The sequence below is a fragment of the Apodemus sylvaticus genome, chromosome 19 (genome assembly GCF_947179515.1).
Source record: "Apodemus sylvaticus chromosome 19, mApoSyl1.1, whole genome shotgun sequence".
In the NCBI taxonomy this organism is placed as follows: Eukaryota; Metazoa; Chordata; class Mammalia; order Rodentia; family Muridae; genus Apodemus; species Apodemus sylvaticus.
In genome coordinates, this window is record NC_067490.1 from 34,191,868 (window position 1) to 34,218,838 (window position 26,971).

The following is a 26,971-nucleotide window of genomic DNA, read 5'->3' on the forward strand; positions in this document are numbered from 1 at the left end:
TCCTCATTTTGAGGAATAATGTCAGAAATACAGACTGAGAAGCCATGCCCAGATGCTTACTTTGGCATTTTGCATTTTATCTCGTTTTTAACCTGCTGATTGGAACTGACTTGGCAATCTTTTCTCGTTGCAGATCATTCAACTTCAAGTGGCACGTTATCGTTTAAGCCGAGTCGTTCACTGGTCACCCTTCCCACTGCCCATGTGATGCCATCTAACTCCAGTGCTTCAGTTTCCAAACATAGGGAATCTCTAACATCAGATGGCTCTAGATGGAGTACTAGCCTCATGCAGACACTGGGAGACCACAGCAGAGGGGAGCGGGACTCCTCCCTAGACATGAAGGACTTCAGGCCCCTGCGGAAATGGTCATCTTTGTCCAAACTTACTGGCCCGGATAGCCGCACCCAGAGTGGCTTTGCATGCACGCCAGAGTTGAGGAATGGCTTGGAGATGACGGGGAAGGGGAAGGCGTTCATGTCCCACTTACGGACCTTTGGGCCGAGCTGCTTACATGACAGTATGGAGATGCTCAAGCTGGAAGACAAGGAAATAAATAAAAAGCGGTCATCAACTCTGGACTGCAAGTATAAATTTGAGAGCTGCAACAAAGAAGATGTCAGAGTCTCTTCGTCCGCTCTCAGGAGACAGACTTTAGACATGACATACAGTGCCTTACCTGAGAGCAAGCCCATTGTGACAGGCTCAGAGACTTTTGAGTCTCCAAAGTATTTAATGCTGGGCCAGCAGGCAGTAGGTGGAGTTCCCATTCAACCTTCTGTGAGGACTCAGATGTGGCTTACAGAGCAATTACGGACAAACCCATTGGAAGGCAGAACCACAGAGGATTCTTACAGTTTAGCTCCTTGGCAACAGCCACAAACCGAAGAGTTTCAGCAAGGAAGTGAGACACCAATGCAGGTAAGGCTCAAAAACTTAGTGTTTGCTTCCCTCCAGTGGATGTTTTGTGTATTGCAACAAGTATATGCCTGCTCCATCACAGGTTTCTTTCTCCATCTCTCACAAGTTAATAAACATAAGTGCTATAAAACTGACACATTGTGTTTAGAAAAACTTACAAATCTTTTGAGATAAATTAACATTATAGCCTTAAACATTGTACTTAACTTGGCCTTTACTTTCTCACTTGTTAAGTAGTCATAAAAATTAAACACATTCAGTTGAAAGAAATGCAAAACATAGAAGCTGTCATGGTATCATAGAAAGGAAATTGATTAGAACCTGAATTTTTTTTCATAAGTTAGTTTTTTATTTTTTCCACCTGTATACAAAGTTTATTTCATTACAGGATTTTTATACAGTCTTCTTCTTGGTCCTCTGCCCCCCTTAGCCCAGTGCCGTCCTACTGTCCCTCCCTTTCTCCTCAAGAGCCCTGTGCTCTGTCGCTCTCTTTATGCACCGTCTGTACACTCTGTTTCTGTCTCTTTATTCTTCTCTAGTTTAGCTCTTTCTAGTTTCATAACCATTGACTCTCACATGTACAGGAATTAAAATCTAGATTAAAAATACGAGAGAAAGCATGCGGTATTTCTCTTTCCGGGTCTGGGATGCTTTGATTAATGTAGTGATTTCAAGTCCCATTTGGCTTTCTGCAGAAGTCGTACTTTAATTTTTCTTTATGGCCAAATAAAGTTGCATCGTGCATATGTACCATATTTTCTTCCGTGCTCACAGGTTGATGGACTTCTAGGCTGGTTTTATTTCTAACTGCTATGAATGTTAGTAAACATGGCTGCGTACTCATTTCTGTGATAGGACTTTTAGTAGACTCTTTGGGGACTTAGTCTGTGTAACTGAGAACTCAGGTGTCTTTTGACCTGGCACTTAATTTCTTTGGACCTTCTATAAAATGAGAAGGTGGAACCCAGTTCTGTGTACGATTTTGGTAATGCTTTCTTTGTATATGAGCTTATAAATCAGCTACAGTTTTCAAAAAATGAATGGAACATCAAGATTTATTGAATTAGTTTAAAGGAACTACTTTATGATAATAACCACATACAGAGAAACATGGCGTATTAATTAATCCCTGTTAGGTCTGTGAAAAAACATGCTAGTAGGTAAATTTCTTTATAAGATATACACTAAGGAGAAAGGATTCAGTTTTGAATCTTTGTAGAACACAGTAGAGGGAGGACATAACTTATGGGAAACACCTGTATGATTCAGAGCAGCGTTTCTCAACCTGTGGGTTCCAGCAGATGAATGACTCACAGAGACTATCAGAGAACAGATCTTTACATTATGATTCATACCAGTAGCAAAATTATATGGTTGGGGGGGTCACCACAGCATGAGAGACCGTATTAAAGGGTCGCAGCATTAGGGAGGTTGAATATCACTGTGCGACCATCCAGAGAGGGAAGGTAGTATAATATTCTGAAGCTTTTCTCCTTTGTGGTTGAAGAAAAACTATTTGCCTTTATTTGGTTTAGGATATAGTTCTCCACTAGTCTTGGCTCTTTTCTTCACATTTTGATTCCTCACCAATAACACCCCAAATTGTCTCTGTAAGGTTGTGCTAGTCGTGACTTTGTTCAGGAGAGAATGTTTAACTTAAATGTGCCCCTTTCATTCCTTGTTTTCAGGGAGGAATGTGAGAATGTAGACCCCCTCCACACATGCAGTAGCCCTTAGATTCTCTTAGCCTCACAGTGGACCTGCCCATGGTGGTTACATAGTGAACTCTATTGCTAACTTTGTACTTTCTCATGTTCCCTGGGCTGTAGTTGTTCAAAATGGAGATGGAATTTTGTATGTATATAAATCGTAAAGTTGTTCATCAGTTAAAGAATTGCCAACTCATGTTAGCAGGGACTTTTCTGTTATTTAAATGAATATTTTGATTAAATAACATAAAAGGTTTTCCTTCAAAATAAATTGTAATGAAAAAGTCTGGCTTGTAGCTTGGGCTTTCTTATGTTCTTTGAAAATTTTCTTATTTTCATGATTTTTGCATGCTGTTTTGTCTTTAACTCTTCAGCTGGGACAATCTGCGTACTGAAGAGGTGACTGTGACACACGCAGTCAGCTTGTGACACGGATGGCTTACAGCATCTGCTAGGGGGTGACTGTGACACACGCAGTCAGCTTGTGACACTGGGTAGCTTACAGCATCTGCTAGGGGGTGACTGTGACACATGCAGTCAGTGTGTGACACGGGGTAGCTTACAGCATCTGCTAGGCGATACATGCATTATTAATTGATTTGTCCATATCTCTATTTCTATGTCTATATAATTTATCATGTACTCTTAAGACATTAAAAACCTGGTATTAATGTATAATACCTTCTTATTGTATTCTTGCTTTGCCAGAAGACTCAAAATCATTGGAAACTAAGGAATATTGTTATATGTAGGCCTACCTTCTTGTGTTTGTCTCAGGAAATCTTGATTTTTACTTTATTTGGGGATAGTTCCCCCACTATGCCCTTTATAACACAAAACTTTGTAATGAGAACATTTTATAGGCAATAGCATATAATTGTATACTAATTTCATCAAAATCAAAAATCCATTTGAATATAGGTCGTTCTGATTGCATTTTACAGACAAACAGTTACAGATAAACTACAGATAAACTACTAAAAATGTAAAAGGCAGCACTCTGTTCAATGAGAAGGGCTTCAGAGCTGACGGTCAGAGCCTTGAGGCTGCTGTGGCAGTGAGCAGCGTCATGGTTCCATTGTTCTGGCCCATGCCAGCTGCAGAACTTAGGGACGTTTGCATAGATGCTCAGGCCGTTTACCAGCGGCTCTCAACCTGTGCCTTGCAGCCCCTCGCGCAAACCTCTGTCTCCAAAATTATTTACAATTCAGAGTGGAGGCAAAATTACAGTTATGAAATAGCAACAAAAATAATTTTATTGTTGGGTGTCACCATAACATGAGGAACTATATGAAAGGGTCACAGCATCAGAAATGGAACAATAAAAACCACTGATGATGTCATCCGTATTTTATAGTTTCTATGATGGGCACCGCCAGCCTTTATGAAGAGACCCTCTATTAACAATGGACTCCTTTTGTGGTTACTCTTTAGATAATTTCTGAACCCAAACATCTCCCTTTCTACCAGGGATTCAAACAGTTTGAATCAGCATGCTCTGTTAGGGACCAAAGTGAATATTGATGCTTTATATCTTTGTAGTAATTGTTATGGAAAATATATCTAATTACAACTTTCTTCCTTAATAGTTGCTATGTTGGTAGCATATCTTGAACTGGACTTAAAATTGTGGGTTTGCAAAGATAGGTGTAAACGGTTTTGTACTTGATCCAATTCAAGTATCTAAATTTTGGTGAATATATTTTCTAATTTTTGCTCCTGTTTTAGTAGTTATTGAGAGGCATTAGAAACTTAGAAAGGGAAATTGAAACCATGATGAGTAAGAATTATGAAATAGATGTCTAGTTTATTTCTTAAGTTAGGAAAGCGATCATTTCCTCTCTGGGATGCAGGGGAAGAGCTATATCTTATTATAACTTGTTCATTATTGTTCTTAACTATTTGGAGAAACCCTATTAAACCAAGGAGATACATGCCAGTATCAAACTTCAGGTGAGAGTCTGGCTTTTTAGTGATTATCACAGCCACACAGTAAGATGCTCTTGCTTCTTGATCAAACCCTACAGAAAGCAGATTTGTGGTTAAAGTAAATGTACTTGTATTCCACAGTCCTTGAGAGAAATCAGTGAGGAATTTATATGAGAGTATGTTCTTACATTTCCCTTTTTGACTCCCGTAAGCTTAAAAATGTTAGTGTGTAGAAAAAGGACACAAACATTTTTCAAGGTATTTGTTCTGACAGTGATGACCGAGACTTCTGAATCATCATCGTCATCATCGTCTCTGTGTGAGAACCCAGTGAGCTACTTTGAATAAGAACACTTCATTTAAATTATTATTTTTCTACTTTGTGGAGACCTGAAGAATACATAGTCCCTATAAAAAAGAAGTGGTGGCATTGCAGTATAAATTTCATTTATTCCCCAAACTGGAGCTGTAAAGTGACCTTTCTAGAGCTGGATATAAAAAGTGAACTTCTTTTGTAGTGGTGTTTCAAAATTAAAACTCATACTTCATTGTCAGAAATGAAATCTATTTAGGAAAGAAATTTATGAGCCATGTTGAGGAAATTGGGAGCTACATTATGCACACTTAGTCATTGTAAAGTTTGTTTACAAGCTCCAGCAGATGAATAAATACACTGGCTAACAATTAGTTTCACTCTTAATCATGACCTTCAGGAAGCTGTTCTCAGCAGGAGGTGGCAGCCTTGCGCCCCAGCCCCACGATGGAGTGCTCACTCTGGCCACTCCCAGCGAGCTGGCATGTTGCGGGTCTGGAGGTGGCAGTAGCTCCTCACAGGAGCATCACGATGATGCAGATCAACAGCAGACATATCAAGATGAGACAGAAATTGATAAATAGGTTCTGGAGATTCTGACGTGCTTGCTGAGGCATTTCAATAGTCGAGGCTCTCCTGATAGCCGAGCGAGTGAGGTATTGGACTTTTTCCATGGTGCCAGGAAGGCAGAAGTAGGAAGACAAGCTTTTTTTAAGTGGTCAAGAGAAAGATAAAAAGTTGACAACAGGTAGCCAAATGTGAGCTGTCTTCCTTTAGGAGACCTGGAATGTGAAACATAGTAAACGGATTAGGTTCACACCCAAGCCCGCTGTCCGCATCGCCATGCCCAGCTCTTGTTCCTTAATGCTGTAGTTTATAGAACACCCACTGTCTGCAGCCCCCAAGGCCTCTCTGAGTCCCTCCATCTCTCATGTGTTAGTGTCTCGTCCTGGGTAAGCGGGAGGAACCATAGCTTTGTCGGCTATTACTTGGTTTATGGAATGCTCCTTGGGGGCTATTTTCTTGGTTACTTGTTTTTTTTTTGTTTTTGTTTTTGTTTTGTTTTGTTTTTTAAACTCTGCTTCTCTGTAAACACAATTGATTTAAACATTTATTATTATAAGTGTTTATTATTATAAATGTTTCAGAACTAATCTCATTAAAAGATGCATACAGTAACTTCTATCTTGGATCTTAATTTTAGTCCAGAATAAAACAATTAAGTGGAAAGTTAAAAAACAGATTTTAGCCAATTGCCATTCTCCTTTATGATTTATAGTTTTGTGGAATCATTCAGTGTATTTGACCATATATACATCCTCCTGACTCCTCCCAGATACAGCCTCTTGGTGAATGCTATGTTAACAACACTTTAAGATGTTGTTGAGTACTAAAGACTGTAAGCTCAGAAGGCGCAGTAAGGACTGTCTTTCTAAACTGTCAGAAAGTTCCAGTTTTCAGCTAATTTTGCTTACCAGGGTGGGTTTGAGTCTGGCCTTCTCTCAAAGGCTCCTAAACTGTGGATGAATATGCAAGGTTCAAAGCTTCGATAGTTAATACATATAACGAACTAAAGCTTACTAACAGAAAATTAGCTACAGGTTTAAAAAGATGACTGTATATGTTTATTGGGTGTTTACTAGAGACAGAGAGCCTTATTTACTTAGAGACTAATTTGAAGTTTAATCTTTCTGACTTTTGTACCAGAGTGCTGAAAATACAATGTGTGTTTGGTTGTAGGAAAAATGAGGTCCTGTTTTTTAGTTATTATGTAAGAAACAGAAGAGTGCCCAAGTGTTGTGTCCTGGGTGTGTGGGATCTGTTCTCATTTTTGCAAGAGGTGATCGCTATTACCAGTTCTTTCTTTTCCTAATGGGACCTTGTATTGTCTTCTCTCTCTGTTTAAAGAAGTTAAAGTTGAAATTTAGAAAATTAAGGTCAAAGTTCTTTCTTTCTTTCTTTTTTTTTTTTTTTTTAAGTAGGAGGAGGAAAGAGGAAAACTAAAGAGAACAGTAATCCTTCATCCTGCCAGGTGTGGTGGCTGGTGCCTCAGGTCTTATCTCTCCAGAGGGAGAGACTCAGGCTGAGCTCTGTGAGGTTAACCGGTCAGGTCTACATAGCAAGTTCCAGGGCAACCAGGACTATACAGTGAGACCCCAGCTCAAAACAAAACAAAACAAACCCTCCCCCCAAAGTCATTTCCTTTGTTAGGAACCTGTTGGGTAGAAGTCATCTGTATCAAACCCTGCAGGAGTCCTGAATTTTGTCTGCAGTGAACCTACTTCAAAAATGTTATATCAACCTGTTGCTTAAGAAAGCTCACTGTGATAAAGTTCCTTGTAAACTGGCAAGTTCCTTTGTTCCCGGCTTCACTGTGCAGACTGAAGCCTCAGAACCTCCTACCCTGCTTCTACCTGGTTGTGATAAAAACTGTAAACAGAATGAAATTGGGCCAATTAAAAACTTCTGTTTAAAAATTTCCCTCTGAAATTAGCTCATGGCATTGCTGTTTTGTCTGTAGGTTATTTTTATTGATGTATATTTATTTTACGTGTGAAATTAAACATATATTTCTTTGAATTAACACAGTCGATAGGGAGACAGTATTGGGGAAGTTCTAAGGAAAACTGAGTGGCACTTGGCAAAGTGGCCCCCTGCTAGTGTGGTGGAGTGGTGCACTCAGCTCACGGAGAGCCTGCCGACCAAGTACAGCTTCAGAGCACTAGAGGTCCTCAGTGCTCCGTGGGCTGTGAACTCCTCTGAGGGTCCGAGCACACATGCAGGCTGTCTTGTCATGCATTATTTGGTAATGCATGTTTCAGAATTGTGTTGGGTGAGGAACGGAATGTCTAAAGAAACTGCTGCGCATCAGCCACGCTGCTGTAATTCAGAAAGATTGTTCTTCGTTCCCAAATCTAAATTTTCACTTTTGTTGGTCTACTCAATGTGTGAATTCCTATAGTAGATGAAAAATATTGTCACAGTGTAAATAACAATGCAAGATTCTTTTGTTCAAACAGTGACCTTGGGTAGTTTGCAAAATGCTCGAGTGAGCAGGTAAGAAGTGGAATTGATGGAATGTAGGGATGGAAGAGAGTATTGAAGCCTTTGTTCAGAGTTAGGGGAAAATTAATCTGAGTTTTAGATAAGCTTAAATGGATTGGAGGTATATTTTTATCAGTGGAGCAAGCTAAATAATTGGATATTTTAATTTGATTGATTGTGGTATGTTAATGTCTGTGTGATTATTTTGAACTTTGCTGACTAGAACTTACTGCTTGAAAACCAAAGGCATCAGTAACTTTTATGCCTGACTTCGATTGAAGGTGATGTTTAGGCATATCATACAGAAAAGTGCAGATCCAACACTGGATGGATCTTAAATGAAACAGAGGAATGCATTTAGGTTAGCAGTAGTTTGCATCCCCATTTTTCCTTGAAAATGTCCATTCACAGCATTTAGCCCTTGCTCTCCTGTCCTTTGTCAGGGTGATGATGCATCTTAACCATGCTAATCACTGAATGGCATCAGATATGCAAATGGCCTCCCGCAAGGTCTCCTGTGTGCATGGAGCTCTGTGACGTTCACTTGTTTTAAAATCTGTTGTCCAAATTACGATATAGAGATGCAGTTCCAAGCACACAAAGAGTTAACAGGGAGTTTTTGTGTGTAAGAGTACTTAGGAAATTGTTCTTCAGAAAAAGAAAAAGCTTATGCTATCTAATTTATAGAGGTGATCTATACTTTAATCATTCTCACTTAACTTTTTAATATATAATTTAAATTATACAGCGAATGCAAATATTATGTTTTAATAAATTGGTGAAATTAAGAAACATTATCCCAAGTGCAACAATTTTCCTTTATGCCTACTAAAATATTGTTAAAATAATTTTGATTTTCTTTAGGAAATGACGTTGATGCAACTCCTTTTAGTAAAACAAATCATCTCATTTCTTTTCCCATGTTAAAAGTATTATATCTCATAATTTGTGTATCTTTTACATTTCTACATTGATTTTATTTCTATTTTTTTGTTTGGTTTTAAAGCATGTACCTTTATAAACAAAATACTTCAATCTCACCATAAAGAGATTTTGGATTATATATAGAAACACATGGTTCAAACATATCTGGCACTGTGCTTTATATTGAAAATTTTAACTACAGGTACCTATTCTGCCATCCTTTTAAACTGATAATAGCAGAATTTATATTTTTTTCTAGAAGTTGTTTACTTTTTTGTAACATTGTGATATAAGGAAGTTCTGGTGGAAAAAAAATCTCATTACTTAACTCTTATTCCACTGAAAAACCTTTGCACACACTATTGACGTTTGAGAATGTTCTTTGCTAGGCATTAAGGTACAAATGCAGGGGCCAGGGAGATGGCTCACTGGGTGAGGCACTTGGGACTTGCTGCCAAGCCTGATGACCCAAACTTGATTTCTGAAACCTGCATAGTGGGAGGAAAACTGACTCCTCCAAACTCCTCTGACCTTCACACACATGCACTGGCTCTCCCTCTCTCTTCCCCACCTCTCTCTCACACACAGTAGATAGGTAAAAAGGTAAAAAAAAAAATGTAGAAATATGCTAAATAAACTTGGCACCAAGTGTCATTTGTATAATATCAAAGGGAATATAATTTTTAGGGTTACAAAATTATTGAGAGACCAGTTATATTTCTTTGGAGTTCGAGCACATACTAGAAATGTTTTTACAGGACAAAAATGCTGCGTAGGAGACAGCCATGTTTGTCATAAGCAGTAGAGTTAGAATGACAGGAATTGAGATTATAGAGGTAAGTTTTATTTAGCCTTTAAGTATGGTAGGAATTATAAATAGTAAAATAAAAATCTGTTTATTTTCTATGTGATCTAATAGATTTAAGAGTGAGAAAACATTTAGTAGATTGAGATTTGTAACAAATGGCAATAATAAAGTTTTTGTTGCATATCCATTCTGGGATATTTTGTTTTACTTCTAAATTCATGGCAGGAAACTTAAGAACACTGGAGAATAAAAACTTGATAAATGTATTCTGTTGTTAGAGGAGTATATACTTATCAAATTTCTTTATAAATGTTTGTATGCCAAAAATGCCCTTTTTATTTTTAAAAATATTGAATTATTTTTCTGTCACTTAAAAAAGGCTTGTGTTTGTTTTAAAAATATCTAACTTGTTCTTTATAGCATCAAATGAAAACAAGCTATTCTCTTTATTAAAAGTTGACTGGAATTTTAGAGAGTAATAGTCTTCAAGAGCATTTGAAAAGTAGTTTCTATTATCTGTTTATAAAATTTCTTTTATTGTATCGCCTTAAGAACTACAATGATATCAATCAAGTGCACTCACAGTGTGTGCGCCCCACAGTTATAAAACCTGAAAACAAGCTGTGCCCCGGCTGTAAATAGGTGGCCCAGTCCTGCACGGTGTCAACAAGTGACACTTAGCAAAGGAGACCATTGCTTTTGTATGAAAATTAATTTACCTCTACCATCGTATATGCTAATATAATGAGGGGTTTAAATTGGGAGTTCATATGTGAAAAACCAAAATAACTAGTAACCAAAATTTAAAGATGAACAGAATCTCTTTTAAAGTTTTTTAATTTTCACTGTCAGTTAATGGGTAAGAATTTACTTAGAAATTAGGCATTTTGTCATAGCAGGTTCTTTTGTTATGTAGTTCTGAATTAGAATTTGGGAGTTAGAATTCTTTTAAGAGTTTAGTAAGATTGAATATCAGAAAATAAGAATGTCCAAAGTCAATATCATCATGTCTTACCTTGGCTTCTGCGACCCTCACAATGCAGAGTATTAAGTTGTATGAAGTCTTATGGGAGCTTAGCTGGGCAGTTTCTGTTCTCTGGTTTATGGGAACCGTTGCAGTAGGTGGAGGAGGAAAAGTATCCTAGGGAGGTCTTATGACATCACGTAGGAATTCTAACATGTGATTGGTTAGCCCTGTTCTTATCACAAGCAAACCTTAGAACATCTTTCTTTAGGTTTGGAAATGTCATTAACACCTTGTGCTTCACTTTCAGTGTTTAATTTAAAAATGTGTATAGTAGATAACTGAGAATAAGGTTTGAAGACACAGCTTTGTAGTAGGTAGCTTTCCCTAAAGGGTTGTCCATCGTCAGACTTGGAGATAACTGCACACTGCTGCTGGAGTAGGAGAGCTACAATAGTTGTGAGGGAATGCAGGCAGCTTGGGAGGGACAGTGTAGGCTCCACAAGGTAGGGTTCGTGGAGCTGCCCTGGCAGCAAACATTCTCAGGTGATGGTTGATGCCTTTCCCTGGCTTATTTAAATTTGTGCTTCATATTTGTCTAGGTAAGAGAATGTGTATGAGAAAACTAGGTTAATACTTTGAGTTTTGTAAAAGAAAAAGAAATTTATAGTTAGAGGAGCAAAAACATTTAACATATTTTCTTCAGTTAAGGTTTTAACCAATGGTCTTATGAATGATTCCATATTTCAATAGGTATGTATTATCCCCAGAAAGATGCATTTTATAAATGTAAGGACTGAAGTTTTTTTATAGCTACATTGCATTATCACAAAAACCAAGTAGATTTTTAGTAAGTTGATATAGTGTCCAGAGTAGCTTTTCTGGAAAAAGAGAGCTGCAGGTTCCTGTCAGCTGTATCGCAGTGAGGTGTTGGAGGCCAGGGTCCAAGTGCAGTTTAAGTGTTGAGTGTTTCTGAAGGGTTTTGACCTAATGTAGCCTGTCTTTCTTTCTTTCTTTCTTTCTTTCTTTCTTTCTTTCTTTCTTTCTTTCTTTCTTTCTTTCTTTCTTTCTTTCTTTCTTTCTTTCTTTCTTTCTGCCTTTCTCTTTTCTTTCTTTCTCTTTTCTTTTCCTTTCTTTCTTTCTTTCTTTCTTTCTTTCTTTCTTTCTTTCTTTCTTTCTTTCTTTCTTTCTTTCTTTCTGCCTTTCTCTTTTCTTTCTTTCTCTTCTTTTCTTTCTTTCTCTTCTTTTCTTTCTTTCTTTCTTTCTTTCTTTCTTTCTTTCTTTCTTTCTTTCTTTCTTTCTTTCTTTCTTTCTTTCCTTCCTTCCTTCCTTCCTTCCTTCCTTCCTTCTCTCTCTCTCTCTCTCTCTCTCTCTCTCTCTCTCTCTCTCTTTCTTTCTTTCTTTCTCTGAAATGTGAGAAAAATTTTAGAAAGTCGAGTGCCACCAAGGCAGGCTTTGAGTAGACCTGAGTGGTGCTGCAGGCCTGAGAAGTCCTGCTGTGTCCGACCACGCTTCACTGTTCTTATCTTACATGCATGTAAATCAGCACACGAGTGGATTCTGAGTTTTCAGTTTCACTGTTTAGTTTTAGGGAACCTATGTGTAATTTTAAAGTGTGTATAGCAGAGTAAACAGCCTCCCTCTCTTTCCTATGGGTAAGAGAAATGTGTGACCGCGACTGCTCATGTGTCCTTAAATGGATATGATCTTGCCTTCTTGCAAAGCAAGATGAAACACTTCTCTTGAGCAGATCTCTTGCTGCTTAAAATGTTAGCTAAAACCAACTGAAAAATATTTTATCAAAGAAAGTCTATAAATATTATTTACCTTGTAAAAGTAAAGTGCAGACTATGTTGTTGCAAGAATTCCCTGTCACTGTGTAGAGCCAAAAGCATCAGTGTTGGTACTTTCCTCTGTGCCTTACAACAGTTTTCTTTCTGTCTTTATATGAATCACATTATTTGCAAATAATTGCTCGTAATATGAAGCCTTAGAAAGTGCGGTGGCTCATAGTAGCTTATCAAAGGTAACAGGTGGGAAAGAGCAGAGGAGATCTGGGATGAAGCGAGTTTAACTTATAATTCCTGGGACAGTTGGCATATTCGAGGGCAAAGCCAACAGTTGGACTTTGCTGTCATACAACTGCAGATAATAACACATGAGTTTTGAAGATTGTTAATTATTCGGGGCTGTAACTATTTTTCCAGAGTCTGCTTTGTCTGTCAAATACATGCATTTATTTGAGAATGAAGCTTAGCAAAGACAGAATTGATAATTCTTGGTTGGAGAAGGTAAGGAATTACTGAAGACTAACATATCTTACTTATTTTACATGTTTGCAAGTTTATTTTAAAAATCCATATGGCATAAATACACACCCTCAGGAGGGAGTATGGAGTGCTGATTGAAAAGTGGACTCTAACTTTAACGTTCTGCCGATGTGTGTGAGAATCAGGATCCTTTAGGTTTGCCCTTTCTGGAAGTTAGCTGTGCTGGCAAGGATGACTTCTATGAAGTTTTAGGAATTAGTTCTGTTTTACCAAGGTTCTGCAAACACAGATTGTTTAGTAGAAACATTGGTCAGTTATTGAGTGTTGCTGAAAAGCTGTTCCACTTGAGTCTTGGAAAACTTGTACAAGTATTTGTCATTCTTCATTTGGAATCGCTTATCAGTAGAGTCCACTTTGGGCACATGACACAAAGAAATGTGTTGAATGGTATTGCAGCTGGAGGTTAGCAGCAAGAAGTACACACAGCGATGGTCCCAGACTGACAGGTTATCCATTTCATATTAGTGCTCGATGCCCTTTGCCTTCAGAACGTGAACTGGGGACATGGCCAAGGATAGCCACGGCTCAGGCCCTTGAACATGCTGTGGAAACAATTACTTGCTATTTTTACTAAGCTTTCAGTGAAATGTTTGTTTATTCAGTTTTGTTTTCTGCAGAGCAGGCAGAATTATTAAGGGAAAGTGAGAAAAACTCCCAACAGTGGGAGGAACCAATGCGAGGAAAGCCCTGTTTATTCATTTTTGACTGTAGACCATAAGGTACTAAAGTGTTAGCAGTGCATTTGGCTCTTGCTGTAGAAACTGCAGATAATTTTATAAAGTTTAGTGTCAGAATTTGTGGATTCTCCATGGATCCAACCAACATCAAAGAGAAAGTAATTCAGACAAGTTGCTTTCTGAATGTATACAGATCCACTCTCTTATTGTTTCGTAAATAATAGTTTGATATCTACTTACATACAATTTCTATTATAATCAATATATGTCATGTAGAAGTGATTTACAGTATATAGGAGGATGTGTTTATGTTTTGTGCAAATAGTGTGCCATTTTTATAAGGGATTTGAGCATTTGCAGAGTTTGGTATTCAAATTAGGATCTGGAACTAACCCCCAAAGATATCAAACTTGAGACTTTATGAAATACTGCATTTATCACTGTTTTGAAATTGCCATAATTAGACCTGCTAATATTACTTAATGTATCAGTCGAGGTGTGCATACCTGTTTCCTAGATCTTCTGAGGTAGCAGGAGGAGGAGAAGGAGTTTCAAGGTGGTCCTTAGCTATGCAGCAAGCCCAAGGCCAGCCTGGGCTACATAAAACTGCCACAAAATTCTAAAAAATATAATTTAAAAAATGTAATGCACCAACAAAGCACATATATTACTATGCCACTGTGTTAATTTTAAAGAAAAGTTATTTGATTCTAACTTGATTTTTTTCTAATCCCACACATTTTACCTTTTAAATGAATAGTTTTCCCTTTAGAGGTGTGGCAGAGAGAGTTCAGTGTTTGTATATACTCACCATCCAGCTTCTCATGTCGGCATTCTCCATTAGTATCGTCTGTCTCAACAGTTGTCCAGATGCTGCCAGGTGTTTTAAGTAATGCCATTGCTTGATTTGGATTTCTCATTTTCCCCTAATCTTTCTCTCCATCTTTAAAAAGGGACATTTAGTAATCATGTCTCTTTTCTGCATACTTGGTTCTAACAGTATCCCCAAACTTCCTGTTTAAATGTCCCTGGTAGATATTTTGTAGCATCTCCCTAAATCCTGATTGTCTGATGTTTCTCTCGGTTAAGCTGGTTTTTTCTGTGTTTTGGGTAGGAAGGTCAGAGGGTAAAAGTGCTTCATTGTGTTCTCTATCAAGGGTCAGTTACGCCGACATAATGATTGCTGTCCAACCTTGGTCATCTGGCACCAGCGTAGGCCTTTTCAGGTTTCTTCCCAGTGAAGCTGCTCCTTTCCTCTTTCAGAAGTGTTCTTTGGAAGTGTAAGAGTACAGGCTTCTTTTCCTCTCATCTCTAGGCTCATGAATGAGGAGGCTGTGGAGACAAAAGACAGGTTAACGAGAGAGAACCATACATGCACATTTAAGTTTTACATAAATGACCCAAAGAAACAGATTAGCTTGTGTGTGTGTGTGTGTGTTAATGTTAGTTCAATAGAAAGAGTAGGTAGTAATGGAGACGTATGATTGGATAACAGGAGTGTGACCTTGTAATAATCCATGTGAGGGATTAGCAGGGCCAATCTGTTTACATTCTCCCTGGGTCTCTTGATCCCACAGGTATGCACTGCCATGCCAGACACATTTTGTAATTTCTATAGGCAGATCTGTTTCTGGCATTTTAAAGTAGTGGCAAATACAATATTTCTAGGCATCCGTGAGAGTGTAATATTGGTCTCCTTAGAAGAACACCTCCAGTGAGGTCTGTGAGTGGGGTACGGGTGGGGAAGCATCAGGGTGACTTTCCCAGGTTGCTTGTTTTGATTCAGGGTTGAGGCAAGAGGAAGGTGAATGTGGCTGTCCTGCTGGTGCCTCTTCTCGCATGCCAGGCGCTGTGCTTTGGGGTAGTGTGCCCCAAACCCTATCAAAAGGAATCCATTCTACACTAACTATATGCTACGCTGACTACTGAAGTGTGGACTATCTATAGAATTATTTAGAATTCCTTATATTTTGTTTTATGCACGTAAAAACATTCTGGGAACAAATTATTAGGATTCAGTACTTTATCAAAAGGATCTGTGGGTCACAGAACTGTCTAATTCTTGCGATGGGGTGCTTCTGTGGCTGAGACAACCCTTTTGAGTTTTTCAGCAGGTTGAAATTATTAATCATTTAAGCGTGGTCCTTTTGACCTTATGACCTTTGTCTCCTGCCTGTTATCACATTCCTCTGTGTCTTGTGCTCTGACTGTGCAGCTCTCCGTGACCCTGCGGACAGGTTACTGTTCTATTTTAAGCCCAGGGTACTTTTCATAGCAATGTCCCATCAGAATCAGAGTGCTTCCTCGATATCTGTCTGGAAGCTCTCCCTGCCCTTTACTAAACCAGTTACATTTTTACCCCATTCCTGTCTGTCTCTTAGTTTATTTGCTCTACGAACTGCAAGCTCTTTGAGAGCCAGTCCATGAACTCATTGTATTTGCCACTTATTCTTTTTTCTTTACTTGTTTTAGGAATAAGGTCCTTTTATGTGTCCAGGCTAGCCTCAGTTCTCTTCCCCAGCCTCCCTAGTTCTAGGATCCCAGGTGTATGCAGCTCTTGTTTATTCTTTTTTTTTTTTTTTTTTTTTTTTTTTTTTTTTTTTTTTTTTATTTGATATAATTTATTTACATTTCAAATGATTTCCCCTTTTCTAGCCCCCCCCACTCCCCGAAAGTCCCGTAAGCCCCCTTCTCTTCCCCTGTCCTCCCTCCCACCCCTTCCCAGTTCCCCGTTCTGGTTTTGCCAAATACTGTTTCACTGAGTCTTTCCAGAACCAGGGACCACTCCTGCTTTCTTCTTGTATCTCATTTGATGTGTGGATTATGTTTTGGGTATTCCAGTTTTCTAGGTTAATAACCACTTATTAGTGAGTGCATACCATGATTCACCTTTTGAGTCTGGGTTACCTCACTTAGTATGATGTTCTCTAGCTCCATCCATTTGCCTAAGAATTTCATGAATTCATTGTTTCTAATGGCTGAATAGTACTCCATTGTGTAGATATACCACATTTTTTGTATCCACTCTTCTGTTGAGGGATACCTGGGTTCTTTCCAGCATCTGGCAATTATAAATAGGGCTGCTATGAACATAGTAGAGCATGTATCCTTATTACATGGTGGGGAATCCTCTGGGTATATGCCCAGGAGTGGTATAGCAGGATCTTCTGGAAGTGAGGTGCCCAGTTTTCGGAGGAACCGCCAGACTGCTTTCCAGAGTGGTTGTACCAATTTGCAACCCCACCAGCAGTGGAGGAGTGTTCCTCTTTCTCCGCACCCTCTCCAACACCTGCTGTCTCCTGAATTTTTAATCTTAGCCATTCTGACTGGTGTAAGATGAAATCTTAGGGTTGTTTTGATTTGCATTTCCCTAATGACTAATGAAGTGGAGCATTTTTTAAGATGCTTCTCCGCCATCCGAAGTTCTTCAGGTGAGAATTCTTTGTTTAACTCTGTACCCCATTTTTTAATAGGGTTGTTCGGTTTTCTGGAGTCTAACTTCTTGAGTTCTTTATATATATTGGATATTAGCCCTCTATCTGATGTAGGATTGGTGAAGATCTTTTCCCAATTTGTTGGTTGCCGATCTGTCCTCTTGATGGTGTCCTTTGCCTTACAGAAACTCTGTAACCTTATGAGGTCCCATTTGTCAATTCTTGCTCTTAGAGCATACGCTATTGGTGTTCTGTTCAGAAACTTTCTCCCTGTACCGATGTCCTCAAGGGTCTTCCCCAGTTTCTTTTCTATTAGCTTCAGAGTGTCTGGCTTTATGTGGAGGTCCTTGATCCATTTGGATTTGAGCTTAGTACAAGGAGACAAGGATGGATCAATTCGCATTCTTCTGCATGCTGACCTCCAGTTGAACCAGCACCATTTGTTGAAAAGGCTATCTTTTTTCCATTGGATGTTTTCAGCCTCTTTGTCGAGGATCAAGTGGCCATAGGTGTGTGGGTTCATTTCTGGATCTTCAATCCTGTTCCATTGATCCTCCTGCCGGTCACTGTACCAATACCATGCAGTTTTTAACACTATTGCTCTGTAGTATTGCTTGAGGTCAGGGATACTGATTCCCCCAGATTTTCTTTTGTTGCTGAGAATAGTTTTAGCTATCCTGGGTTTTTTGTTGTTCCAGATGAATTTGATAATTGCTCTTTCTAACTCTGTGAAGAATTGAGTTGGGATTTTGATGGGTATTGCATTGAATCTGTATAGTGCTTTAGGCAAAATGGCCATTTTAACTATATTGATTCTACCGATCCATGAGCATGGGAGGTTTTCCCATTTTTTGAGGTCTTCTTCCATTTCCTTCTTCAGAGTCTTGAAGTTCTTGCCATACAGATCTTTCACATGTTTGGTAAGAGTCACCCCAAGATACTTTATACTGTTTGTGGCTATTGTGAAGGGGGTCATTTCCCTAATTTCTTTCTCAGCCTGTTTATCCTTTGAGTATAGGAATGCCACTGATTTGCTTGAGTTGATTTTGTAACCTGCCACTTTGCTGAAGTTGTTTATCAGCTGTAGGAGCTCTCTAGTGGAGTTCTTTGGGTCACTTAGGTAGACGATCATGTCGTCTGCAAATAATGATAGTTTGACTTCCTCCTTTCCAATTTGTATCCCTTTGACCTCCTTATGTTGTCGAATTGCCCGAGCTAGTACCTCAAGTACAATATTGAAAAGATAAGGAGAAAGGGGGCAGCCTTGTCTGGTCCCTGATTTCAGTGGGATTGCTTCAAGTTTCTCTCCGTTTAGTTTGATGCTGGCTACCGGTTTGCTGTATATTGCTTTTACTATGTTTAGGTATGGGCCTTGAATTCCTGTTCTCTCCAAGACTTTAAGCATGAAAGGATGCTGAATTTTGTCAAATGCTTTTTCAGCATCCAATGAAATGACCATGTGGTTTTGTTCTTTGAGTTTGTTTATGTAGTGGATTGTATTGATGGATTTCCGTATATTGAACCAACCCTGCATTCCCGGGATAAAGCCTACTTGATCATGGTGGATGATCGTTTTGATGTGTTCTTGGATTCGGTTGGCAAGAATTTTGTTGAGTATTTTTGCATCGATGTTCATAAGGGAAATTGGTCTGAAGTTCTCTTTCTTTGTTGGATCTTTGTGTGGCTTTGGTATCAGCGTAATTGTGGCTTCGTAGAAGGAATTGGGTAGTGTTCCTTCTGTTTCTATTTTGTGGAATAGTTTGAAGAGTATTGGTGTTAACTCTTCTTTGAAGGTCTGGTAGAATTCTGCACTGAAACCATCTGGTCCTGTGCTTTTTTTGGTTGGAAGACTTTCTATGACTCCTTCTATTTCTTTAGGCTTTATGGGACTGTTTAGATGGTCTAGTTGGTCCTGATTTAATTTTGGTATTTGGTATCTGTCAAGGAAATTGTCCATTTCCTCCAGATTCTCCAGTTGTGTTGAGTACAGGCTCTTGTAGTAGGATCTGATGATTTTTTGGATTTCCTCAGTTTCCGTTGTTATGTCTCCCTTTTCATTTCTAAGTTTGTTAATTTGGATACTTTCTCTGTGCCCTTTGGTCAGTCTGGCTAAGGGTTTATCTATCTTGTTGATTTTCTCAAAGAACCAGCTCCTAGTTTTGTTGATTTTTTGTATGGTTCTCTTTGTTTCTACTTGATTGATTTCGGCCCTGAGTTTGATGATTTCCTGCCTTCTACTCCTCCTGGGTGAAATAGCTTCTTTTTGTTCTAGGGCTTTCAGGTGTGTCATTAAGTTGGTAATGTATGCTCTCTCCATTTTCTTTTTGGAGGCACTCAGGGCTATGAGTTTTCCTCTTAGCACTGCTTTCATTGTGTCCCATAGATTTGGGTATGTTGTGTTTTCATTTTCATTGTGTTCCAAAAAGTCTTTAATTTCTTTCTTTATTTCTTCCTTGACCAAGGTGTCATTGAGTAGAATATTGTTCAATTTCCACGTGTATGTGGGTTTTCTGTTGTTTCTGTTGCTATTGAAGACCACTTTTATTCCATAGTGATCAGATAGGAGGCATGGGATTAGTTCTATCTTTTTATATTTGTTGAGGTCTGTCTTGTGACCAATTATATGGTCGATTTTGGAGAAGGTACCATGAGGTGCTGAAAAAAAGGTATATTCTTTTGTTTTAGGATAGAATGTTCTATATATATCAGTTAAGTCTAATTGGTCCAAAGCTTCAATTAGTTTCATTGTGTCCTTGTTTAGTTTCTGTTTTCCTGATCGGTCCATTGAGGAAAGTGCAGTGTTGAAGTCACCCACAATTATTGTGTTAGGTGTAATGTGTGCTTTGAGTTTTAATAGAGTTTCTTTTATGAAAGAGGGTGCCCTTGCATTTGGAGCATAGATGTTCAGGATTGAGAGTTCTTCTTGTTGTATTTTTCCTTTGACCAGCAAGAAGTGTCCCTCAGAGTCTCTTTTGATGACTTTGGGTTGAAAGTCAATTTTATCTGATATTAAAATGGCTACTCCAGCTTGTTTCCTGAGACCATTTGCTTGTAAAATTGTCTTCCAGCCTTTTACTCTAAGGTAGTGTTTGTCTTTGACCCTGAGGTGTGTTTCCTGTAAGCAGCAAAATGTAGGGTCCTGTTTACGTATCCAGTCAGTTAGTCTGTGTCTTTTTATTGGGGCATTGAGTCCATTGATGTTAAGAGATATTAAGGAATAGTGATTGTTACTTCCTATCATTTTTGACGTTATTTTTTAATTTTGATTGCTTAACTTCTTTTGGGTTTGATGAAAGGTTACTATCTTGCTTTTTTCAGGGTGGAGTTTCCCTCCTTGTATTGGTGTTGTCCTCCTATTATCCTTTTTAGGGCTGGGTTTGTGGATAGATATTGGGTGAACTTGGTTTTGTCGTGAAATATCTTAGTTTCTCCATCTATGGTGATTGAGAGTTTTGCTGGATATAGTAGTTTTGGTTGGCATTTGTGTTCTCTTAGAGTCTGCATGAGATCTGCCCAGGACCTTCTAGCCTTCATAGTCTCAGGTGAAAAGTCTGCTGTGATTCTGATAGGTCTTCCTTTATATGTTACTTGGCCTTTTTCTCTTACTGCCTTTAGTATTCTTTCTTTGTTTAGAACATTTGGTGTTTTGATTATTATGTGACGGGAAGTATTTCTGTTCTGGTCCAGTCTGTTTGGAGTTCTGTAGGCTTCTTGTATATTCATGGGCATCTCTCTCTTTAGGTTAGGGAAGTTTTCTTCCATAATTTTATTGAAGATATTTGCTGGCCCTTTAAGTTGTAAATCTTCACTCTCATCTATGCCTATAATCCTTAGGTTTGGTCTTCTCATTGTGTCCTGGATTTCCTGGATATTTTGGGTTACAAGCTTTTTGCACTTTGCATTTTCTTTAACTGTTGAGTCCATGGTTTCTATGGAATCTTCAGCATCTGAGATTCTTTCTTCTATCTCTTGTATTCTGTTGTTGATATTTGCATCTCTGTCCCCTGATTTCTTCCCAAGGCTTTCTATCTCCAAAGTTGTCTCCCTTTGAGTTTTCTTAGTTGTTTCTACTTCTGATTTTAGATCCTGGATGGTTTTGCTTAGCTCCTTCCCTTGCATGTTTGTGTTTTCCTGTAATTCTTTAAGAGATTTTTGTGTTTCCTCTTTCATGAGCTCAGCCTGTTGACCAAAGTTCTCCTGTATTTCTTTAAGAGATTTTTGTGTTTCGTCTTTCATGACCTCAGCCTGTTGAGCAAAGTTCTCCTGTATTTCTTTAAGTGTTTTTTGCATTTCCTCCTTGTTGGCTTTTGTATTCTCCTGGATTTCTTTCAATGATTTTTGTGTTTCCCTTGCAAGGGCTTCTAACTTTTGATCCATTTTCTCCTCAATGGCCTTCATGTGTTCCTGTACCAGCATCATGACCAGTGATTTTAAATCCAAATCTTGTTTTACTGGTGTGATGGGGTATCCAGGACTTGCTGGTAGAGGAGAATTTGGTTCAGATGTTGCCATATTGCCTTGATTTCTGTTAGTGACGTTTCTGCGTTTGCCTTTTGCCATCTAGCTCTCACTGGTGTTACTTGGTCTTGTCAGTGCTGGACTCACCAGTGCAAGCTGCCCCTTCCCCGTTGGCCTCTGGTGCACAGCTTACACTCTGCACTGCCTATAGACAGGGTGCTGTTGTCCAGGCTGTTCAGATCCCGAAGCAGGCACCTGAAGGCTCCCGCTGGGGCCCGCAGGATTTATTGGAGCACACCGACTTCTCCCAGCTGGCCGCCCGGAAGCCCCCACTAGCCTCTTGAGGGACCTGGAGATGTGGCGGCCACCCAGGCTGATCTGAAGCGGAGAGAGTTGGGCTGGGGGCTTCTGCCTGAGGCCTTGCCCCAGATTGTGTCTGTGGACCAGGTGGAACCCGTGTGCACCCCCAGGGAGCTCCGAAGGTGAATGTTGCTGTGACCTCCCCTGTGCTCCGCTCACTCCGCTGGGCAGCCGATTTCCCCAACCGGGCTGGCGCACACTAGGTTAGCCTTGTCGCCTGGGCCCTGAGTCCAGGCAAACGCCTGGGAGGCCAAGGTCCGAGCAAAGTTCCCCTAGGGCTATGTCTGTTATTTGGGTCCGCCAGGTGACCCGGATGGCGGGCGTGCGCGTCCGCGCTCCGCGAAAGCACCGGGAGAGTCTGTTGTGCTAATAACCTCCTGGGCTGGTTGACACACAGATGGCCCACCAAGCCGCCCAGTTCTTGGGGTCAGTCCTGTGCCTTTTGGGGCCTAGACCCCCGTTTTGTTAGCCTCAGGCTACGCTTGTTAGCAGTCTCTGCCCTCCCGAGCACTCTGGCTCCTGTAGGCAAAATGGCGGTGCGTGCACCGGCCGGGGCAAAAAAAAAAAAAAAAAAAAAAAACTCCTGGCTGGGTTGGCGCCCCGATGGCCACTCGAACAGCCCAGGGCCTGGGTGCAGGCCAACGCCCGTCTGGCTCCGACCCCTGCGGTGTTGGGCCTAGGATTATGTTTGTGTACCTCGGTCTGACAGATCTCTGGAGCCCGGGATCAAGATGGCGGTGAGTCTCTCCTGACTGGCGGGCAGCCGAGTTCTGAAGTGGCTTCCGTGCAGCGAAAGGCTCCGCAGAACCGCAGTTGCTTGCCGCCCGGCTGGTCAGCGAAGGTCAGTGGTCGTGGGCGCAGGGCCTAACTGGACCCTGTGTCGCCTTGGTTCCACCGCTGATGGCCCTTCAGCTGGAGCAGCCACTGCTACCGCCGCCGCCGCCGCCGCCCTTGTTTATTCTTTATAGAACAACCATCTGGTGTATAACTGGCCCGCAGTGGTTTTTACATTCTTATTGAATGAAGAATTAAACACATTGGGAAAGATTGTCAAATGATTTTGAGTTACTTTGTAGAAATATTAGGGAAACCCTCTTTTAATGAGAATTTAGGGAAAAGTATAAATGATTAAGACAAATAGGATAGTAGAATAATCAAAAAATATATGTTATTATTTAAAAAGGCAAGAAAGACCATATTAAAAATAAATCCTGACTTTTATTTTTAAATTAAGAGTTTTATTTTTTTTCTTCAGTGGATTTGCACTATATCTTTGTACATTACTCTTAACATTGACTCTCACACATACATATAGTTTTATTTATACAGTGTTTAAATTTAGCTTTTATTTGAATATACATTTTACTTGAACAGAAGCATGGTATCTACCTGTCTGTAAGTCCAGCGCTTAGAAGGCTGAAGGAAGAGGATCTTGAGTTAGAGGCCAGCCTGGCCTACTAAAGGAAACTGTTGCAAAAAGTTACAGATAGGTGAATCATGGTATGTACTCACTAATAAGTGGATATTAACCTAGAAAACTGGAATACCCAAAACATAATCCACACATCAAATGAGGTACAAGAAGAAAGGAGGAGTGGCCCCTTGTTCCGGAAAGACTCAGTGAAGCAGTATTGGGCAAACCCAGAACGGGGAAGTGGGAAGGGGTGGGTGGGAGGACAGGGGGAAAGAAGGGGGCTTACGGGACTTTCGGGGAGTGGGGGGCTAGAGAAGGGGAAATCATTTGAAATGTAAATAAAGAATATATCGAATAAAAAAAAATTAAAAAAAAAAAGATAGGCCCTTTCCCACAAAACCCCCAGAGCACTAATGTTAACAGTAACCTTTATGTAGCATTCCAATTGTGCTGTTTCCCTAACTCCTTACTCAGAGAAATGCTTACTTGAGGTTTATTGAATTTATTTCTTTGTGCTGTCCCTTAGGTATACTTTACAGATATTTATTTATTTTGTGTGTTTATCCACACAAATAGCACAGTCTTGTATGTGTGTAGATCATATGGCATATGGCTTCTGGGAGCTGAACTCAGCTCCTCAGGCTTGCTGGCAAACTTCTTTATCTCTGAAGTATCTTGATGCCACTGTGCATACTTTTGAGATTGATTTTTTAAACCTATTTTCTTGTAAAGTACATTATCATTTATTTATGTAGTTCTTAACATTGAGTATGGTGTGTGTGTGTGTGTGTGTGTGTATGTGTATAACACTGAGTGTTTAAAGTACAATAGTAGAGGGAAAGGAAAATCAGTTTTTCTGGAAATATTTTGACAAGAAATTAGAGTAACAAGTGGTGATTAAATTTAAGCAGTTTAACTATTTAACAAGTATCTCCACGTTGTGGGTGTGTTCTGTAGGTTACATACCCCTTGGGGTTATTTGACTCCTGAGGATCCTTTTTTATTAAAAGTTTGAGAATTACTGCCTCAGTATTGAACACTAAGACGATTAAAGAAGAAAAGACCGAGAAAACATTTAGGCAATATTTTAAGTATGAGCCTGGAGAACAGGAAGTTTTTCTGATAATAGAGAAGACAGAATAGGAGTTCTTCAGTGCGAACAGCTCGTTAGAGTAGAGCCTTAAGGTTTGGTGAGAGCTGTATGCTCACCTGTAGAGTCAGTTTGCTAGATACCTAAAGGCCCAGACATTTAATTTTTCTCAACTATCCATCAATTCTAGGCAGATTATTTATTTTCTTATTAAATATTACATAAGGAGTATATTGACATTAAGACAGGATAGACAGTTTATGAAGAGGGTTTTTATAGTTGTGTACCAATTTGTACATATATTTTGTTAACTTTTGAGTTTGTATTTTATTTACAGTATTTCTTGTCTCAAACCCTCCCATTTACTGCCTCCTGTTCTCCTCCAAATTGTGGTCTCTTTTTTTTTTGCAATTGATATTGCATGTATGTATGTATGTATGTATGTATATTCCTAATACTGAGTTCATGTAATGTTCCTGGTATATATGTTTTCAGGTCAGGCAGTTTGGCACTGCACTGCTCTTTGGGGCGCTCTTCTCTGGGGAGGGCCACCTCTCCTATTCGCAGCTTTCCGCAGTCGCCTGTAGTTCTTTATATAGGGTTGAGGCTTGTGGGTTTCTCCCTGTCCAGTTTGTTGTTTTCAAGGCAGGGTTTCTTTGTGTAGCCTTGGCTGTTCTGGAACTTGCTCTGTAGACCAGACTCTCTTTGAACTCACAGAGATCTACCAGTCTCTGCCTCCCTTGTGCTGTGATTAAAGGTGTGTGCCACCACTGCCTCATAGAGACACAATCTCATACAAACTCTGTGAGCTTCTTTGACTTTACAGTCTTTCTGCCCTTTCTTCTGGAATATTCATTGGCCCTTAGGCATGGGAATGTTTTGTAGATGTATCTATTGGGACTAGGCACCATGACTCTGTATTTTGATTGGTTGTGACTTTCTGTAGTGGTCTCCATCTGTTGCAGTGATATTCACTGCTGAGAGTGAAGAGTATACTTACCTTTGTGTATAAGGGCAGATGCTTATAGATTGTTGTTTGGGATAATACTGGTTTAGTAAGTTGGTAGTTGCAGATGCTCTTCTAATAACCATGATTTCACTAGCACTACATAGATAGCTAGGTTTCCAGTACCCAAATTAAATTTACAAATTTAATAAATTTGTAAAATTTATTAAATGAATCCTAAGTGGTGGAAACACTATAGTCCACTATGTGTTTTTGAGGAACATGTCCATTAGTATAATATGTCAGTAAAATATTTAATATGTGGAAGTTAACTGTACCAGAGTAAATTGACACTCAGGAGAATGAGAAAGTTTGGACTTAGGCATCATTTGAGGAAAGGAATAGTGTCACTTGTGGTTCATAGAACTGCAGGAGAGGACAATACCAGTGCCAACAGAATCACTCTACTAGAAACCTCATAGTCAATTACAAACTGGGACAGAAATCAAAGGTAAGGAAGCCTTCTCCATTTTCAGTCCTGAAGATTAACTAAAAGGATCGATTTGCTTTTCTGATCCTTTGCTATTTCCTTTAGCTTCTTTCTGCCCATTAAGCCCACCTCTACTTAGCACGGGGACATTTCTATTTTTGCAGAGGGATTGCTGCCTGATGCATGAAACACCCACAGTGTTCAAACCAATTAAGATAACTGAACTCAATGTATCGACAGCTTTATGTAGACATTGCTCATATGTCAAAATGAGAACAGAGTAGAGATGGAATACATTTAAAATCTCGGGTTCTTGGGACTACTAAGGAGAAAGGAAACACATTATTTAAAGTCTCTGGACTTTCATGCTTACTCTTTTCCTACAATTTATCTATTAAGAGCTTACTTATTGATGGCAAATAGTATAGCAGATATCCAATAGTTCCAAACAAAAAAGAGGCAAAACAAAAGACAATCTAATAATTCGTATGCTTCTTACAAATTATTAAAATTCGGGTTTTAAAAAAGGTTCATAACCCTGCTAAGGTTATGTGGACACAGATTTATACATGATGATCTAAGGTTTCTAGTGAATGGTGACTAAAAGAAGCAGCAAGATTTTCTTTAACAAGATCAGCAAGCATATCATATACATAGAGTGAGAGCAAGGGTTAGCACAATGAACTCAACATTTGTAAGAATATGCTGAAAGTCACCCAACTGTGATTTCAATGTACAAGAGTAGTAGCCTGGTCGACAGAATTTTGAAGCAATTTTGAAAGACTGCTCTTCTTTCCTTTGTTCTGTTTCATGGGATTTCCTTCCTCTTGGTCTGGTGTGGGAGTGCGGTCTGAATGGTTGTCCGCAGGTGATTTCCTTCCTCTTGCCCCTGTCTGGTCTCTGCAGTGGGGTCTGGTGTGGGAGTGCGGTCTGGACGGTTGTCCACAGGTGTCATGCTGACGTGTTTCTTTGTGCTGTGTTTGTGCCACTCGGTGCCTCTTAATATTCTTGTCAATTACCATTCTTATCTTCCTTCTTTCTCAACTCTTTACGTTTATGGGGTTTGGGGAATAAATCTTCCTGTACTCTAGTGTTTTCATAAATAACGATCAGATGCTCTGATTACACTAAACGGCTTGAAAATATAATTATATTTAAA

At 39.4% G+C, this 26,971-nt stretch overlaps 2 protein-coding genes across 4 annotated transcripts in view; one reads left to right on the plus strand and one right to left on the minus strand.

Moving 5' to 3' along the window:
• The window catches only part of Cep85l (centrosomal protein 85 like), a 172,993-nt gene that overhangs the window by 86,113 nt on the left and 59,909 nt on the right, over positions 1 to 26,971 (plus strand). For all 3 annotated transcript variants that reach the window (XM_052163574.1, XM_052163575.1, XM_052163573.1), the window contains one exon: positions 134 to 921. In XM_052163574.1, coding sequence (XP_052019534.1) covers positions 134 to 921 — 788 coding nt within the window. The remainder of the gene's footprint in view (positions 1 to 133; positions 922 to 26,971) is intronic.
• On the minus strand, positions 3,925 to 10,751 carry Pln (phospholamban). Its single transcript, XM_052163577.1, has 2 exons — positions 10,665 to 10,751; positions 3,925 to 5,654 (listed from the first exon to the last, which is right to left on the minus strand). The coding sequence occupies exon 2, from the start codon at positions 5,544 to 5,546 to the stop codon at positions 5,388 to 5,390; it is 159 nt and encodes a 52-aa protein (XP_052019537.1). The 5' UTR covers positions 5,547 to 5,654; positions 10,665 to 10,751; the 3' UTR covers positions 3,925 to 5,387.

Coding starts and splice junctions, on each gene's coding strand:
- Pln (XM_052163577.1), bottom strand. CDS start 5,546: ATGGAAAAAGTCCAATACCTCACTCGCTCGGCTATCAGGAGAGCCTCG.